Raw genomic sequence first — 20,737 nt, forward strand, 5'->3', positions numbered from 1 at the left:
TGTAATTCTAATGTTTAATTTGGGATTGTTGAGACAGAGGATCAAATGATTGTTGCCATTATAACTTTCCAGAGTTGTAAAATCCTCCCTTGCAATTTTATGAACTGTTGCATGTTTGTCTTCAAACTCATGGATGTACTCAAACTGGACTCAACAGGACTGGATCATGTCATTTCCTCATCAGAATCATTCTCAGCATTCACCAAAACAGTTTCTGCACGAGGCATAAGGGAAGAAGACCCAGATGCAGATTCACCAATACAACAAGTGCAGTAAAAGGAATACTAGAAATAATGAATGAAGAACAGGCTTACAGGTACAGGCAGCAAGTTCAAGCAGAAGTAGCATGTAACCAACAGATTCCCAGGGACAGGGCAATTAGGTGCCAACAGGGAGGCAGGTACAGATTCAGGTAAATATGCAGGTGCTGGTAGAAAGGGTTGGAAAGCAAAAGCAAATGGCAACATTCACAGTCTGGTAGAGAACCAGTGTTGGTGGGCAGATAGATGATTGTGGCTGGTCTGGAAAGAGAGACATGTGTGAAGGTAGGTGTGAGAGTCAGGTGGCTGGGACAGGAAGGAAAGTCAGAGGGCATTGGTTTACAGGTGGTGAATGACAAATCCGGAAGGTTACAAGAAATGCAGGGGCCCCAGAGGGAAGTGTGAATTGTGGTATGTGTGGTCATGACATATCAATGCAGCCTCTTGTAATTGTTTTCATTGCAGTGCAATTTTTAGTTTGAATGACTGCTTACCAGGCACCAGTGGTGTGAGTGTGGTCAGTGATGCAGTAGCACTGCAGGGCAGAAAATATTGGTCTCTCCTATTGTCCTGAACTCTACCCATAACTTTTCCAATCTTTGCTTTCTATTCCATATCATTTGAAGCCTCCAACAGTCTAACTCTCAGTTGATGTCTCCCTTTTTCAGTGTTGAATCACTTACATTTATTTCTCTTTCTCCCAAGTTTCTCATCCTTTTCCCTGTGCTCTGTTCATCCTTCCCTCTTCACCTTTGTGCTCACATATCACCATCTTTACCATAACTACATTGCTCCCTTTCTGTCCTTTTTTTTTCATACACATGCTGTCTCATCTCTGTCCTCCTCAATACCAGAGCCATGAAATCATCTCTCATCACTCCCTCTTCTGTTCATCTCATCTATCTCTCTTACGCTCACTCATTTCCATTTTTCTGCCTCCTATCCACTCTTGTCACCGCCCACCCCCACCACACACACCTCCTTGTCATTCTTTCCGACACCCCATCCTCAGATCTTGTTAAAAGCGTTATACTGCCTTGGTCATTGTCTACTCAGCTTGCCTTCTTAGTCTTTATTTTCTGCTCTCTGTGCTTATCACTATCACCTTGTCCCTCCCGTACCCAATTCCCCACCCTCCATCCCTTCCTTCCCCTCTACTCTCCCCATTTTTGATATCCCCCCAGGGGAATGGCTTTGCCACAATGGATTTTTGAGATATTGACATTTCCACTGATATGGACCTGGTTATCTGTCAAGGCGCAGACTAGAGTGTAATGGCTCTGTAATTGGATAAGATATAGGATTTTTGTCAAGGGAGGGGGATACATAGCAAACTGCCTCGCCCTCTATTTTATCATATGACTCTCATCTCTCGTGCCTCCTCCATTTTGCTTTGTGTTCTTCTCCCACTCTCTTGTACTTTCTTGGTCTTACAGTCTCTCTTTCTATCACTTTGTCCCCATGTTTCTGTTTTCTCTCTCCCCCTGTCATTTTTAAATCAGTCACTCTCCTTCACTGGTGCTTTCAGCCCATCACTTTCTTATCTGTATTTGTGTCCTTTAGAAAAAATCCATCACAGAGAATCAAGGAAGACGGCCATGACATGGCCAGTTCGCGGTCCGTCCACCACCCACTCTTCCCGATAATCATTTCACCGTTGCATTCTGTCACAGCCTTGGCTGTTTGCTGCACTGATACATCTTCAGTGCTTGGTTTGTGTATGTTAAGTACTATTTTGGCATTTTTTTCCTGTCTCTCTCATTTCTTAATGGCAGATAAAATCAGGTCAGTGGGATCCTGTCCAACATTTTTCTTTCCCTTCTGTCTAGCAGTTGCCTTGCTCTTTTGTTTCTCCACCATTTAACTTGAGGCTCATTTAACCTGCAAGGTCCAGGGGAGTTTGGCCCTCCCTCAGGCAGACACCTGGAGGTGCAAAGGGGGCAATTTTTGGAGGACACATGAGTATTTGTCTGCCAATGGAGGCAGCCCCATGAGGTTTCAGGCTAGCACAAGGATGCTGACTGCAACTGAGTGGATTATGAAAGAAACACAGCCATCTATTCCTATGGTTGACACTGTAGCCATGGGAAAATGGCACTGAAACACTCCTTTGATTCTTTCAGATAGTCATTTTCTTCAAAACAATATTCCACCTTGGTAAAATGGTTTCCAATTTTAGTGCACGTACCCTGTATAGGAGATAATAAACTTTCATCTTGGGGGCTGTGTTTTTGAATATTTTTGACAACCCTCTAAGCTATATGCAAAAAGGTAAAGTAAGAGATCAAATAATTTCATTCTCAACATACAAGTAATATTGTGTTAAAATTTTACATAAAAATAACATCTCGAATGGCACCTCTTTCATTCCAACTCAGCATCCAAAATGCCTGTTCTTGCACTATGTGACTTGGATTGGGCAGGTACATTCTCCTGTGAGAATTGCGCTTTACAGGGCTACATCACACACCACCAACTATGGGTTATCAGCTAGCTATAAGAAGAAGTTAGCGTAGTATTCTCAATATGGACCTCATGGCAGAGGCAATGAAACAAGCTCCTAGCATCTACATTTTAGCACACAACGGCTGTGGGTTCAGATGTTTTCAGTCAATCAGATTAGCTGAATGCTGACTTGGCATAAGTGGACAGCGTGATTGCTGAGATGATGATTTTGTGTTTGATGCCAGAGCAATTGATAGGCTGTGTTTTATGTACATGAGCTCTTAGATTCTAGGGGTATGCTGCTTCCAGTATACTTAATCACTCGGACTCAGAGCCCAACAGAATTTAATGCATCAATGTCCTGTAATTACCACGTTTGGCTGCAGATACCTCTGCTGCTGCTGCTCGGCAAATGTTACATAGTCTTGCTTTAAACAAGTAATTTCCCTATTTCTTTTGAAGTTGAACTGTCTGCATTGTTGGAGAGTGAGTAATTATATGATACTGAAGAAGAGTGCACTTCTCCTTCTTGTGAAACATCTTTATAGTCAGCAGGCTCTAACCTGTATGCCAAGCTCTTAATAAAACATTACTTCTCCCACACTTACTGTGTCTGTCCTGGAGCAGATGTCTGGGCCGTTCCCTGTTGGATACTGACAATTAATAACAGGACAAACCATAACCTTGTAACTTGGATATAAAATGTCATTATCGTGTTACCATGCTGCCTCTCCACCTCTTGGACTCAAGAGCTGGTCTGCTAATAATATACACTGAAGAAAAAAAACATATTTCCTACTGTTCGGTTCAGGCCAAGCCATTTTACTATAAAATGATTATACTAACTACATACTGTTAAAGCGATATAAGATATTTTAAGATTAGACATTTGACTTGCCACTCATTTTAAAATGTCACTAACTATGCAGGTGCTGGTGGATGGTCACCTCTGGACAGTGACCATTACCAGTGGCTACAGGTGGACCTGGGTTCCAGAAAGCAGGTGAGCGCCATAGCAACACAGGGTCGCTACAGCAGCTCTGATTGGACGACACGGTACCGTCTTCTCTACAGTGACACAGGACGGAACTGGAAACCATATCATCAAGACGGCAACATATGGGTGAGTGAACTAGACATATGATTGTGTATACAGTATGTGTGTGCGTATAATCCACAGCCACGGGTTGTCATTTAGGGAACAGACAGTAAGACCATCAACGACAGAGCTCTACAGTCGGCCTGTTTTTATATTCTTGTTGGGTGATAATTAATGTATGACTCAAGATGTAGGTGTTAAAAGGACTGGTCATAAGGTAAATATCATCATAATGACAGAAGAGGAAATTAAAGGGCACTCCACTGTTATTACAAAAATAAATATAATGTTTTCTTGTCATTACTATTATTATTAAAATTTGAAGTCTACCTTTTACCTTCACGTAACCAGGAGCAGAAAAATTTGAGTGGGAGGAAAACTCTAAAATGTAACATCTTAGCCACAGACCTCTTAGCCACAGACCAAGCGCTGATGGGTTGAAGATGTAATAAACTGTTAAAGAACATCATGTGAGAATGAGCCAGTAGCTCTTTTATTCCTTCACATTGTATGGATCTGATCTCCTTCTGGCTACATTGTTTATGTCTCTTATTCCAAACCAACAGAGCTCCATCGCCGCATTGTTAGCAAGCACTTGGGTAGGGCATCTGACAATCCATGATCATTAGCTAATGAGTTAATGGCCCACACTATTCACTGTTTCTGTTTGGTGGAGGGCTACAGGTGATAACAGATGGGCAGCTAGAGGAGAGGAGAGCAGAAGAATAGCCCTTTCATGAATAACACTGATACACCAAGCCAGTTAGCAGAAATCTAAGACCTGGAAGTAAAAGGGAGGGGGCAGTTTGCATCTCCCCCAGTGGAGTCAGACAGGGTATGTTTTTTCCCCAGTCCATCTGATTCTCATCTGCTAGAAGGATCTGTGTAGAAAGGGCATTGGCATTGCTAGACCCTCCTACTGTTGGATCCTCGGGATATTATCTCCTGTAGAAAGATTATTAGCTCTATGTACTATAGTTTACTTTACTCATTTATTGGTCAGGGACAACGCACGTTAATTAACATCAATATATTTTAAGTGTATCAGAGGTAAGCAAAAAGTTTAAATGAAAAAAGATACACAAAAGTGAGCAAAACAACATCAAGGACATATAGGAGAATGTAGTAAAAATTAGAAGGGAACCTGGGAAAACACTATACAAAAAATAAAACAATATAATGCACATACCTTTAGTATATCACATACTAGATTAGTCAGAATGCTGTATTGTATGACGGTGATTGAATTAAAAAATGAATCAGGAGATTTTTTGTTTGTAGCTGTAGCAAAGTAACCTTGAACTATACTGTGCAAGGTATTTAGAAGTATTTGTCTTTCTTTTTCTGTTACCTTTCTATGAATGAAATGTTAAAATGAATTAGCCTTGAAATCAGGTGAAATAAAAAAGAAGCTGACCCTGTTGACACTTGTTTCTGAAAATCTGGTACATGTCACAATGTTTTTAATTAGTGAATCTGATAAGGGAGCATTTCTTCTCCAGAATGCTATAAATGTTTTGTGTTAAGCTCAGGAAACATGTTCTGCTTTTTAAGCTATGAAGGAATCATTCAGACTATAGGTTACCAGACAAAAGCAATTTTGTATTTTTTTATGTGTTCGCTTTCCAAGTAAACTACAGAGTTTCAGTATACTTTAATTTAGATTTGCTTTTCCAGTGAAACATTTTCCAGTTATTTTTCATGCTGCTTTACCAAATTAAATTCAGAATAACTAACATACACTGGCAGCCAGTTTTCACCACCTTCGGCTGTCTGATCCTTTTTGACCTCCTTTGTCAAGCTTTGAAATAATCCATCAATGTTTCTAATTCAAACACTGAATAAGAACCTTACAAAACTATAGACATATAAAAAATATTTAGCTAACATTGTTACTTTTCGTTAGCCGTTGACTTTGCTAAGTCTGTTGTAAACGAAGATGAAAGATTGACAAAAACAGTGAAAAAAAAAACTTTTAATTGGCATACATCAACAAGTGCTTTCCTGCTGATGGAATTAAATGGAGGTGGAGCATGATGCTTGCCCTCTCAGTAGCTCATCTCTTGGGCTTGATATATATTCTTTGCAGGCACTGACACACCCTATTGTCTAATCATGACATTAACTGCCTACTGTATAGCCTACTATTTCAAAATAAGCATTTCATTTGTGCAGATTCTTGCAGGTGGTACGCAAACTTAAGGAAGTGTTTCCTAACAGGCATTACTCAGGGCAGAGTATTTTGACTCTGTCCCTCAAATTTTATTCCTGAAATGCAGCTGCTATGCATTTAAATGTTTTCATCCTATGTTGATGGTTCATGTAAAAACAATGAACAACCTTTCATACAAACAAGTAAAAAGAGGGTTTGGCCATGGGTGTCTCCTCTCCTCAAAATGTATAGAACCTCCATGTACACCATGGACACCATCATTTGAGTATGAGAGATTTGACATGTGAAGCTGGCTAATATTGTTTACCAGTCATAGAATTATAAGATCTAGTTAGAGTATGTTTTCAAACTCACAAATGTTTACAATGTTTGTTATTTGCATGTGTGCATTTTTGTCTGTGAGTATTAAGCTTTGCATTAAGCCCCAAATAGCTCCATCGATATTCTGTCTTTTAGGACTGTTAGGACTGGCTGTGGTGACAAATATGGATTTTTACAGTTGAAATTAAATTAAGCTTTAGTTTTTGTGTGCTGCATCATAATTGTTTGTCAATTATTATTTATTCAGAAGTGTTTTTTTCTGCCATCAACCCTGATTTATTGCCTCTAATATTTCTGCAAATACTCCAAAACACATTAATCTCTCTGGTGTTTTTGTAACTATATGGGATTTTTTTTTTTCAGTTTAGATGTATGACATATTTTGCTTTTTAATTTATCTCCAGTGTAATTCGAAATATTGCTAATGTAAACACATACAGAGCCAATCATTTTTAGTTGGGCATATACCATCAGTAACGCCTAATGCAGTAAGAAACAAAACTGGTGCCATTTTATTCTCTGTCTCTTGTCTTATCTAGAAGAGGCTTTGGGATGCAAACAATCTACATGAGTGCACACACACATGCATGCACACATACAGAACTTCTACTCCTACTAAACCATGGTGACAATTAAAGTGGCAATAGACAAGTTTTTTAGCTTATCATTATGAAGTAAACGTTGATTGCACAATGTAATGGCTATAGAATAATGACACCACCAGCGTTTAGATTGGCTCCCTATAAGCCTCACTTTCTATATGCATTTCTGTCTGCTACCGGGTACGGAATCTTGTTGGAAAATGAAGGCTCAATTTACGGCACAAAGAAAGTGTGTATGCCAATGCGCAACTAAAATAGTAAGAAGACAGAGCTTTTGTTTTCCAACATAAGCTATTGGTAGCTTTCCCCAGGTAGTGGAAATGGAGGACGGTGGAACAACCAGAGGAACTGGGGAAACTTTAGACAACAAAAGAAAAAGAGGCAAAGAAGGTGAAAAAGGACAGTGATAGAAAACAAGGTAAAACAAGAGTGAACCTTGGACAGGCATTCACTCGATGGAGAGAGCTCTAGGACTTGAGAGGGTTCAAAACTGACATTCAGTTGGCATTATTTCTACTAGATCAGTAAGTAACAAAACCTGCATACTTATTAAAACAACTGAAGGTTTTACTCTACCTTTATCATAGCACTGCTGTGGTTACTTGTCTGTGTGAAGCAATACTCAAACTATGTTATTACTCCATTACTCCTCCTTGGAAATGCTAGGAAGGAAAGGTTATCTATTGCCTCTTTAAAATGTGCCGCTGCACAAGTTTAGACCCTTTATGGGATTGTGTGTGTGTGTCCATTTGTTTGTAAGTGGTGATAATATTGGAGCTATCAGTGCTATTGATCAAAACTTAATATTTCATACACACACACACACACACACACACACACACACACACACACACACACACACACACACACACACACACACACACACACACACACACACACACACACACACACACACACACACACACACACACATGTGCTATGCAGTCCTATCTGCTACAGAGGTTGGTAATAGTAAGTGGCAGTAATGTACCCTAAAAGTTTTGTGCCAAAAGAAAAGACGAGGATGGCAAGCAAATATAAAGAATCAGGATTTACAAATGTTTTTGGAGGAAAAAAATGCATTTAATATATATCTCAGATTGTAATGATACATATAATATTATTTTGTGTGTAGCGCTGAAGGCAAAACTGTGTTTGTTTAGAATGAGAACTACACAGGTTACTTTAACAGTATATATTGTTTGTTTGCCAATTTGCAATCTGGCAAAGATGGCGATAAATCGAAAAAGGATTCACTGATTTATTTACTTACGCACTGTCAGAAAACCGTCACTCATAAAATGGTGATGCCTGCAAAAAGTAAGTCATGTGTTTTAAAAATTTGGAATACTCAATAAGTGGTAACAATTTTTCATCAAAATGTATGTCTTGGAAACCTTTATAGTGATCATCATAATGTCTTTTTTCAGTTTAATTGTAAGAGTTTGATACCACAGTGCTTTCTGCACTTTAATACGTGGAACATGAAAAATTAAACGTGATGTGTAGTGAATTCTGTGAAAGCACAAAAAAAAACATTATTTGTCTGATTGCACATTAAAACTCAATTAACTTAACAAACATTTGAAGTTACATTTTCCTTCCATAAGTCATTCTGATAATGCCAGCAGGCCCAATCTCACATTGTCTTGTTTATTCCTGTGCATGAGAAGCTTGTAAGTACACCAGTTCATTGACAGTAATGTATGTACCCAATAAACTAGCAGCCATGGCTGCAAGTCATAAGCTGATATGAGATCAAACAGGGACACGTTAGTTTCTCACTGGACCAGTGAAAAAAAGCCTTATACATGATTTTTGGTCTTAGAACAATTCCTAAATATGCCATAAGTTCCGGCAACCCAAACCTTCCTCCATAAAAAAGTTTCATGTTCTGTACCTTGTATAAGGTATGTAGAGAGCACAAGGTTAAATTGCATTCAGATTTTGCATGTGTGTCCTTGTTGGTATCAGGGGTTACACCCACTTATATCATACCAGAAAGGAGAGATAGTGCATAGCTAAGAAGGTGATGTAAGATATTAGGATACATCTGTAACTACTGAATATGTTGATGCTCTATAGATCCAAATTATTAAATTAATTCAATAGCACAAATTGCTAACATTCATAGTATGCATAATATAAATCTTTACTTTAAATAAAAATCATAGAGTCAAAAGATCTGTACATTGGTACAGATTAACATTGGCAGAGACCCCAAATAATTTTTCAAGCCTCTGTGCTTGGAAACATTACTGACCTTGTTATTTTGTCAGCTGGCCTAGGGGCCATTTTGGCCCACAATTGAGGAAAGCAGGGCATAAGGCATAAGGCAAGTGAATTATAGTTATCAGTAACTCTGACAGGCCTACTGATCTAATATGTACTGTATCATAGTTGTAGCTATTTTGGATCTTCACATGTTGTGAGATAAACACAACATTTGCAGCCTAGTGTCATGGTAGCCTATGAAGGGTAGATATATTTCTTTAAAGGGTGGCTCCAGTGTCCAGGGACACTGTTCAGGTAGTGTTCAGTAGTACGAATAGAGTTTCCAAAAAATCCCAGAATCCAGCACTCCTACTATCTTTAAGGGACACTGCTCTTAACGACACCTATGGTTGCTCTCACTCCTAACATGTTTGGTGCAGTTCAAATGTGTTGTAGTGCATACTTAGACAAATCAAGTACATACTTGATTTGGCTAAATTAGACCGGTTGTGAACGCTATCATTCAAACTCTGGTGCAGACCAAACAACCAAATTGGTACCACTTAAAAAGGGGACAATGTTTGAATTATAATATGGCTTTCAAAGGAAGACAGCTGCAAGAGGAAAGGAGAGAAAGAGAAGCTCTGATTGGGATATGTTTGCCAAAATGCATAAAAAAAACAAAAAAAACTTTCTACTATTTCTACTTCACTGATATTAAAATCTCGTTCTAATCGTGGCTGATGTATCTGCAAAATACTTCACAGATATAGTATATGTAATCGGAAACAACACTAAGCTCTATGGTGTCAATAGGGTGCAGGGTGACAGGGTGACAGTTACCAAAAACTAAGGACATTTTAGTCTAGTTTTTGTAAGAGACATGTTAGACTCATTTTCATCATACATTTTTAATTTTTATGTCTCCAATGCATTTTGAGGCTACAGCTTTCAGCAATTTTGTGTACAGTTACCATGGTTACAAGTGTCTCCTTAGATGGACTGCTGACATTAATCCTGGAATTTACTCACTCCACCTGATAGCAACACTAATAGCCAACTAAAAGAAAGGTTAATGTTACCTCCACATCCACAGCACTTGATAGTTACATTAGCCTACCTTTTTGTAAATATTGGTGTATGCCTCCATGTTTTTGTAGTTTGTCTCAGCTGTTTAGTTGCCACTCATTGTGAAGGAATTTAGTCCATAAATCAGTTTCTTCCAAGAAAAGGTAATCTCAGATAACAGGTAATGACAGACATAACTTTAAAGGGTGTTTCTTATTAATAGTTATGCAACAGTTGAAGTGGCTAAATCATCTTCTGAACAAGAGATATTTTGTGCAGCCAAGGGAACTGTTTCAATAATCAGGAGTTACAGTTTGTGATTCCACAGATGCAGGTTGTTGAATAAGACTTTGCATTAAAACATGTCCATTTGTCTGTCTTACACGTTAATTTTTAGTTTTTATTTGTTGAAGAAAAATGTAATACTTTTAATCATTTTCAAAGGTTATGTTTTATTGAGTTTTAGTCTTATAAACTATAGGTTATATAAATAGGTCATCAATGAATATTTTAGTCATAGTTTTCATTGACAAAATTACAACTAATGCTGTGTAATTTTAGCTACAGTGCTCTGGTGTTTACAGATTAAATTGTAAATACCAATTTCTAAGAAGGACCAGGTAGAGTAACATTATTCATTGATGAAAAATGTAATACGTTTCATCATTTTCAAAGGTTACATTTTATTGAGTTTCAGTCTTGTTTTTGTTGTGAAAAATAGATCGTCAATTAATATTTTAGTCATAGTTTTGAGTAACAAAATTGCCACTGATGCTGTGGTATTTACAGATGGAACTGTAAATACCAATTTCTAAAAAGGGGGCAGGACCCCCTTCTTATCAAAGCTCCAACACAATTTCATCAGTGTGATGAAGCAACACATTGGGGATGATTTGCTCCACTCCCAACACTACAGGCTGTATATAAACTGTACCTAATGATGCTGAAATTTGCATGTGCAAGCTTGAGTGCAAGTGTGGGTGTTGGTGCTCGATTGTGTTCATGTGCTTGCCGGTGCGTAAGTGTAACAAAGGTATACGTATATGTGTGTCTTCTCAAGAGGGCAGAGCTGCTAGACTGTGGTTTGTCAGGTAAATGAATGGTGAAGACTCTGTGTCTCAGTGGTAAGGACTAATTCAGTTTCAGAATCTGACAAGCACGCACTAATAAATCATGCACCTGGATTTATGCAATAGTGAGCTGCATGGCTCTCGCTTTACCTACCTCTATCTGCATGTCAGTCTGATATTTATTTCGCTTTTTTTTTTTCTGAGTGTTGCTGAGTGCTTCTGAGTTGTCTCAATTGTCTACAAGACCAATAGGCTATGTAATGTGTTAGATTTAGGTTTGAAAAACAAATGGAAGATAACAATAAAATAAGCAGTCCACACCAGCACCAACAGTGATTCATTAAAACTCATTTACGTATGTAAGTAAAAAATAAGTGTGAAACAAGAATAAATCTTACATTTTACATCATCAAATGATTTGCTTGCTGAATTAGAGCTGTTCATTCAGCACACCAGAGCGTAACAAGCGTAACTAATAAAATGATACCGTCTTTAGTCGGTGGGTCAGTGTCACTACAAATTCACAGTAAGGTTTCACGAGAAAACAAGTTAAATAAATTGAGACGTGTTTTGGTTCAAGTACTTAATGGAGGTTCTGAAATGTACTGAAATGTAACAAGTCTCCCAAAATGAAAATAATCAAGCAGAGTATAAGTTTCTAAAAGTGTACTTGAACTATAGTAAATGTACTGACTTCCCACCTCTAGTTTTCATATTTGATAGATTCTAACATGGTTTATCTATCTGCAATATTTCAGAAGTGATTCTGAAAAAGAAAGCAACAAGAGGAATGAAAATACAGTGCTGACTTTTTGAACTTGATAGATTTTCTCAGCTGTAAGACTTAAATCATCCTCTGCATTTTTGCATCTGATTAAATACTGTAATCAAGTGCCTCATACATTTCCATTCCACCTGGCTGACACTTGTATCTTGAGGGGCTTACATTAGGAGGAAGTAAAGGAAAGTAAGTGTGCATTAGTGAAAGAGAAAGCACTAAAGCAAGGAAAAAATAATTAAATGTTTTGTGTCTTAAAGACAAATATCAGAGTGCTCAAAATATTTTGTATATATGTTTTAAAGTGCTTTTAAAGGAGGGGTCCTTATGGAGATACAAGAATTAGTCTTGACTAGTTTCAATCACAGGTATATCTAAGAGCTATTTGGTTACAAAGGTACACCACTATCTTATTTTACTGAAGAACCGTCATACCACAACAAAAGGGGGATGTTAATTTTTTTTTCCTTTATTTGATAGTGAGAGTGAGAAAGGAGTATTGTGGTTATATTTTATGCACCTCAACCGCTGGGCTACTGGATCCAACAGCCACCTCACTTGTAAATTCACATTTAAGTGGCAAATCATCAGCCCACTAAATGTAATTTGTAAATTGTAATTGTAAGTGAGTAATTGGGAGAGGTGCTCCAGATCTCCGCTGGAGTGCTACTATAGTTTCACTTTGTATTTACTATGCTTTGTATGTATTTCTTTTCTTGAATTTGTCATATCGCAGTAATATTTTTAAAGCTTTACTCTTGAGGGGTTTGGCATGACTGAATAAAAAGCATGTTTGTGTGAGTGGGAGAGAGAATTAATTGTTTGCTTAGCAGGGATAATAACAGAAGTAGGAAAACGAGAGATTATGTAAATAGAAATAGTTGACTAATTTTTCTAATTATAAATGCCAGCAACCACATCCAGTACAACTGCTGTTAAGAAGCCTCAATGTTTGAATAATGAAACCCTTTAATCACCTTATCTAGAAATAATTTCAACCAGCTCAATATTCCACCCAAGCCTTCATACATCTATTTTGTGAAGATGACCACATGTACAGAATTAGTGGTTTTACCTAAGTGGTGCTTCACATAATAAAAACTGTCCTTGTAGTCATGAGAATAGATGCACTATGGAGGGAAACAGTTTCTTACAATGATAAGTGATTGTGTTTTGCTAGTAACACAAGAGAAACAAACAGGCATTGTTTTTCAGTCAAAGTATGCTCGGGCACCTATTTTCTCACTGATTATTAATTGTTCTGGAGATAAACATCCATTAAAAAACGTTATGTAAAGATAAATACACTCAATCAAGCACTGCCTAACTCAAGCCAGTGGTCCAAGACTCTATATAATGAGTCAAGTTGTAGATGGAGATGATCAATTGCCACCAACCAAAGAGCAACTGGTGCCAGCTGATGATACGGATAGGGAAGGAGATCAAAGGAGATCAATTTCCGTCAGAGGAAATGAGGAGCACTCATTTGATTCATGTAAGATTTTTTAGAGCTTTGGCATTCAGTTTGATGTCTGTATTTATAAATATTAACCTCCTGTTTGGATCATGACTCAAATTGACTCAGCACATACTGTACATTGGTAAAAGAGGTAATCAGCCAACTGTGTGCGTGAGTGCATGTAAACACACACAGATTCACTCAAATTGGCTACTGCTGACCAATTGCCATTGGTCACTGTAGATGAATTATGACATCCAGCATTAAAGTCCAAAATCTTTGAATTTAAATAATGAGACCACAGAGGAATGTGTTTCTTACAGTCATAGATATGACTTTTTTATAGCTTTTTTTAGTCTACATTGTTGTAAAGCCTCTTCTAACTTTCAGCTCTTTATCTTGATCTGCTGCAGTGATTTTATGAGACTTGAACATCAGTCTCTTTTATATCACTTTACTTCATTCAAGATAAGAGTTGTATTGGAATTAAAAATTGCAGTGAATAACAAGGATGATTAATTGAAATTGACAGAGAGGACACTTCCTGGTGGGTCATGGAAGTCTCATGTGGTACAACTTAAGTGGCTGCTATGAAATTTTAATAATACTGTCATGAACATGAACATTGTACTTGTGTGACAATGGACAAGAAAAGGCAATGAAAAGTTTAGTGAAATTACACCTTTGCCATGGTCTTGATTGCACTTGCCTTTTCCAAATTCTTCTTGTTGGTCTTACAACTACAACTACAACTGTCAAAGCTCCAAGTGAGAATTCCATGTCTTACACGAAGAGAACACACATACACTCACACATAATGTAGTAGTAAAATGTTAGCATGCACACACAAACAAATCGACTTAGCTCCATGTAATGTGTGAAGTTTTATAGCAGAGCCGGGGAGGCAGTCGTCACTCCATCAGTGTTGGTCTCTGGTGAGAAGAGGGGAGAGAAGGTGCCAAATGTTCACAGCCTGAGTAATGGATTCTTAAAGCGCTTTTCTTTCCGTGTGTGTGTGTGTGTGTGTGTGTGTGTGTGTGTGTGTGTGTGTGTGTGTGTGTGTGTGTGCGTGTGTGTGTGTCTGTCTCTGCAAAATTTGATTCAGTACATGGAAATATTTTGCACACCAAAGATAATTTAGTTTAGCAAGGGGAGGAAATACTGATGATGGTGTGATGCTAAAATGCTTGATTTTTATAGAGTATTTTTTTTTCTTTTGATTGCTCTACAGTAATTAATGAGCCAGATGGAAGTGTATGAAAAAGTATTCACATGAAATATTCTGGAAGTGTTTCTCATTTTTTCCCTAATAATGTTTGTGAAGCAAAGAAAGGATTGTAGTTCCCTTTGTCACCAGCTCTCTGGGAGCTCCTTTTAGCAGGTGAAGGCAGTTAATGAGAGACTGAACTGAGGCAGAATGGTCTAGCACATGGCTATAACGGACACAAAGGGATATAATAATGTACTGCCCCCAGTAAAATAACTGAAAGAATGTTCAAAGCACTTTGCCTACAAAAATAAAAATATGTATTAAAGCATCTGATGTGCAGAAATCAACAAAAGCACTCAGAGCAAAAGACAGATGCACAGTAAATTTTTATGTCGAAACACACAGATATGCAGTGCAGTTCAAGCTCAGTGATCTTCCTTAAATAGCATTGAGGGGTAATGGAGCAAGAAGCTGGAAATAAAAAAAAAACTTGGAAAAACAGTAGACATGATGTGAGCTCTCCACTAGGACAACCAACATAATATCAATTATATCAAAAGCTACTAGATACATACAAACTGAGGAAGATAAGCATGAACATTATATAATTAACATCACTTACATTAGTAATTATAAGAACTGAAATGTATTTTTGTTTGATACTTTTATTAATAACAAGAGACAGTCAGGAAGAGCAAACAATCAAAACTATACAAAAAACAAAAGATAGTTAAAGCCTAAAAAGAAATGTCAAAAACTTACAGTCTCACACACACACACACACACACACACACACACACACACATACACACACATCTCTACCCGCCACCCTATAACATTCAAATTCACTATAATTCTTTTTATCTTTAAAACAGTTTAAAGATTCATTACTTAAATTTAGCATTACTACAGTTTGTCCGGTTTTCTTGGCACAGTAAAGGCACATATCCACACAAACACAACTACCCACAGGGCTTCACAGAAACACAAATTTCTCTATGGCCCTTCTGTTTTGTCCCGTACACTTGTCGATAAAAACAAAAGACCAGACCAGGCTGGACTGATTTCCCCTGCCTCTGTTAGGAAGGAACACACACAAAAATCCTCACACATACATCGGCCCTGCCTCTGCGCTGGTCTATCAAAGGCTCCAACAGCAACAAGCAAACACCAGAAAATAGCTTTCACTTTTTGTTTCTCAGTATCTGGAGATCTGTTCTCTGGAAAAGCCTGTCTGTGGCTGTCAAAACAGAGAAACATACACACAAACTCAAACAGACACTCACACACATGTAGATACATATTGCATGACACACGAAAAGACACACAAAGCCAGAAATGATAGATTCACATTCAGGAAATGAAAAACATGCCGACTAGGAGAATAAGTAAGTGAGTAAGGCGTAGGAAAGAAGGATAGCTGCCGAGCAAGTAAATAATGGCTATATACGTATAAGTGTTGAGTGCATGAATGCAAGGATGTGTGTAAGGACACAAGCATGCCAACATGCATGTATATCTTGTTCAAATGGAAGGTGATGTGTGTGCATGTGTTTGTGAGAAAGAGAAGACCACAGGGGTATTTGTTAACCAGCTGTAGTAAAGCGATTAGCTTGTTCTTTCATGAATGGCAGCAGCACTGGTGTTCCAAATGCCCAATAAGAAGACCGACTGGCTCTCAGCTTCCCTCATTATTTTTTTTTTCCAAGTCAAGTTTTCTCACTTTGCTTTTCCTTTACTGATCTCATGGATTACTAAAATCATGTAACAGCTCTGTGATGTTTTGATTCTCATTCAAGGTTTTCTTTACAAACTTTGCCTATTTTAATCAGAGCAAGTTCAGTTTTTAATATTCTTAAACTTTATGCACATCGTCACTGGAGTACAGAAAATAGAGCAAATATTTTTAGATTTGAATCTACTAAGGATTCCCAAATGTGCCACTTTTTTTTTTTTTTGTAGTTTTTTGGTTTGAATACTGCAATACATTTTAAAAATAGTTTGGAGTACATCACATATACACAAGCTTAAACTTGTGGACAGAAACACACACAAATCCATAAAAACAGGTACACACACACACACACACACACACACACACACACACACACACACACACACACACACACACACACACACACACACACACACACACATATGTACTTGTACTATCTTTCTGAGGACACTCATAAACATAATGAGCCTCTTAGACTAACCTCAACTATCACAACCAAATGCCTGCCTTGACCTAAACATATTCTAACCTGAACCCTTGAACCCAGTTTTAACCCTCAGACAGCCCTTTGAAGCTGTGAGGATCAGCCAAATTGTCCTCCGTCCCAAGATCTAAAACTCAAACTGGTCCTCACAAAGATAAAAGTGCAAGCACACACACACACACACACACACACACACACACACACACACACACACACACACACACACACACACACACACACACACACACACACACACACACACAGTAATAACTGAAAGCTGTCACATTCACTTTGTGGCCTTTGTTGCCATAAATGACCTCAGTTCTTGATTAAACAAACCGTCAAAGTGTCTAAGCTCTGAAGTTCCATTTACACACACATATTCTGACATAAATGGTTACACATACACAATATATACAGTGACACACTCATACACAAATTCCCAATTACTCATTGGTTTGCTGGTTAATAATTTGACTGGAGGAGAGGGAATTAAATGGTTGACTCGGGAGATGTTCAGCATCCACAATTTTTTCCTCCTCTTCATCCTGCTCCTCCTCGTCCTCTCTTCCCTATCCTACCTTCTGGCCTCCATTCTACATAGTAATACCTTTTGAATTGAGCTGTTCAGTCAGCCAAGCACAGATATGTGCCGAATAGAGGGATGGACCCAATAGAGAAGTAAAAAAAGGAAGCTGGAAAGCGGGGATGAGAGGATTGAGCTACTGGGTGGAGGCGAAAAATGGTTTTGTTCCCGCTCTCTTTCCTTCTCTTGCTTTCTCTCTTATACCTTAACATGAGCAAAGAGAGAAAAGTCTTCTCCACACAGTGAGCCAAATATATACATCCACACACCCACACACCCACACGTGTGTATATATATATATATATATATATATATATATATATATATATGTGTGTGTGTATGTGTGTGTGTGTGTGTGTGTATGTGTGTGTTTGCGTGTGTGTGTCTGTTTGTGTGTATATATATATATATATATATATATATATATATATATATATATATATATATATATATACATTTATATGTATTATATGTTTACACTGTTCAGTCATTGAAGCCAGTGTCAACATGGTTCAACCCTCTCCCTCGAAAACAACATATCTGCCCTAAAGAAAGTCACTTAACCCCGGTATTCAGGACCTTTTCACCTGCAGAGAGTAGAAGCTGCAGTTAAAGTATACTTTATCTACTTACCTGTTAGGCTATTAATGATTTTTCTCCACAATGGTATGGCCAACTGTTCTGTACATATGTGTCTAGAAGAAAAGCATTAGGGAAGGGGTTCATGGTGTGTATGTTTATTTCGGGGGGGGGTCACAGAAGTGAAAGTAGTTCAGGGACAGTGGTGGGAAGTTAGAGGTTCTCCCAATAATGTGCTAGGTCAAGTGAAATAAGAGACACTAAGCAAGAGGAGCAGAGAACAGGAGCAAATAGGAAAGGAGAGTTGTCAAAGTGGTATCAAAGTAAGAGGACAGTTTAACCAGAGCTTTTTCTAGGGACTTTGAACCCTAGGTTTCTGTAGAACAATGTCTTATCTGTCTTGAATGTCTTTTCCACTGTGTGAACAAGAAAAATACATACTGTTAGGTACATAAGTATTTCGACAGGTACACAATTTTTGTAGCTTTGCCTCTGTACACCATCACAATGAATTCGAAATGAAGCCATCAAGTTATGATTGAAAGTGGGGAGGCATTGCAGTAACCATTTAGGAATTACAGCCATTTTATACATAGTCCACATACATACATAAATATAAGGATTATTTATAATACTTGAATGAAAAACCTTTGCAGTCAATGACTACCTGAGGTCTGGCACCCATGGACATCACCAAATACTGAGTTTCCTACCATGAGAGGCTTTGCCGGGCCTTTACTGCAGCCGCCTTCAGTTGCTGCTTCTTTGTGGGTCTTTCTGCCTTTAGTTTTGTCCTCAGAAAGTGAAAAGCATGCTCAACTGGGTTGAGGTCAGATGACTGACTTGGCAAATGAAGAATACTCCATTTCTTTTCCTTTATAAACACTGCCTCCACCATGTTTGACAGATTATGTGGTATGCTTTGGATCATGGGAATTTCCTTTCTTTTTTCATACTCTTCCCATGATTCTGGTACAGGTTAATCTTGGTTTCATCTGTCCGAAGAATCTTGTTCCAGAACTGGGCAGGCTGTTTTAGATGTTTTCTGGCAAAGTCTAATCTGGCCTTTCTGTTCTTGAGCTTTACAAGTGGTTTGAACTTTATGGTAAACCCTCTGTATTTACATTTATGAACGAGTCTCTGGCCTACCTCCTCGAGAGCGTGCTTGATCTGGCTAGATAATGTGAAGGGGTTTTTGTTCACCAAGGAAAGAATTCTGCAATCTTCCAGTTTAGTTGTCTTCCATGGTCATCCAGGCCTTTTGGTGTTGAGCTTGCCATTGCATTCCTTCTTTTAAAGAATGTACAAAATTGTTGATTTGGCCACTCCTAAAGTTTCTGCTATCTGTCTGATTTGTCATGAAATAACAAGGAAATAGGCCTCATTTGGCCATGAAACTTACTTTCAGAGAGGTGTCCAATTACTTTTAAGTCTCTGAATATAAGGGACTATGCATAAAAATGGCTGTACTTCCTAAGTGGAATACATTAGTAAATGGTTATTGCAATATTTATGTTTGTTTTGTTTGCTGTTGCTCCACACACAGAAGGAACTCTTAAATTTTGTTCCTTAAAGGTACATGTAATGAAATCATATTATATTGATGTGACATTAGATAAAAGCCAAAAATTCATGAGTGGGATCATCTGTTTCTGTATGTGCAAAAGTAAATAGGTCAACAGACATTGGGCAGTTTTGCAGAGACATAATGATCTCATTTACATCGTACATATTTGTTTTGTTTGTAGACAGTATGTTGTTTTCTAGAGGCTGGGATTTCAGACACTGCATCAGCTCTTGTGTAGAATACAGTGCTAATATTACAAGGAAATCTATGCCTCATCAGTTACAAGCCATGAATTTTTGGGGACCAAAAATCAGCCTAAATATGAAATGATGGGACCAGTGAGTTTCTTACGTTCACTTCAAATTTGATATAAAGTGTAATTTCCTCTTCAAATTCCCTTCAGTTAGACTGTCTTATAATCGGCATATTAGATATGTAGACTCATAATTATTTTGTATGTTTTGGGAGTGTGCGCCTTTAGGGCAGGATGTGGTAAGAGGAACAACTCTTGTTCTAAATCCCATGGTTGTTTGTTTGACTGCAGGGTTGTGGCTTTGATGTATTTAATTAATGTAATGTACTTAATGTAATTTCATTCTGTGTCTGTCTATGTGTGTGTACGTGACTGTTTGTGTTCACAGGCCTTCTCTGGGAACTCCAACTCGGAGAGCTCAGTTCGCCATGATCTGCAGCAGACAATCGTGGCTCACTTCCTCAGACTCGTCCCATTGGACTGGAGTGAGGAGGGACGGATTGGTCTGCGCATAGAAGTCTACGGCTGTACCTACTGTGAGTGGAGACAAACACACAGACACACTTACTTACACTGTGAACCTGTTCATACCGCAACAACTATTATTAACATTTGAAATTATGGATCCATGGAGAGAGCCTAATGATGGTTTGTCAGCTCCAATCACGTCACAATCGGGATTTCTTCATTATGAGCTTCTTCTGTATAGGAATCAAACACAAACTCAGTGTGAAAACCAGCCTGGACAAATACTTACACAAAAAAACTCAATGTGCAGAAATATGCATTGTACAGTTACACACTGTCAGACATAATACCGATACACAGACATTC

The 20,737-nt window shown here is 38.1% G+C and overlaps 1 protein-coding gene across 1 annotated transcript in view; it reads left to right on the top strand.

Moving 5' to 3' along the window:
• Window positions 1-20,737, top strand: part of cntnap2a (contactin associated protein 2a) — a 324,180-nt gene that overhangs the window by 142,880 nt on the left and 160,563 nt on the right. The window contains exons 3-4 of the mRNA XM_040127346.1: window positions 3,635-3,828; window positions 20,292-20,439. Coding sequence (XP_039983280.1) covers window positions 3,635-3,828; window positions 20,292-20,439 — 342 coding nt within the window. The remainder of the gene's footprint in view (window positions 1-3,634; window positions 3,829-20,291; window positions 20,440-20,737) is intronic.

This window comes from Xiphias gladius, chromosome 5 (assembly GCF_016859285.1).
Source record: "Xiphias gladius isolate SHS-SW01 ecotype Sanya breed wild chromosome 5, ASM1685928v1, whole genome shotgun sequence".
Lineage (NCBI taxonomy): Eukaryota > Metazoa > Chordata > Actinopteri > Istiophoriformes > Xiphiidae > Xiphias > Xiphias gladius.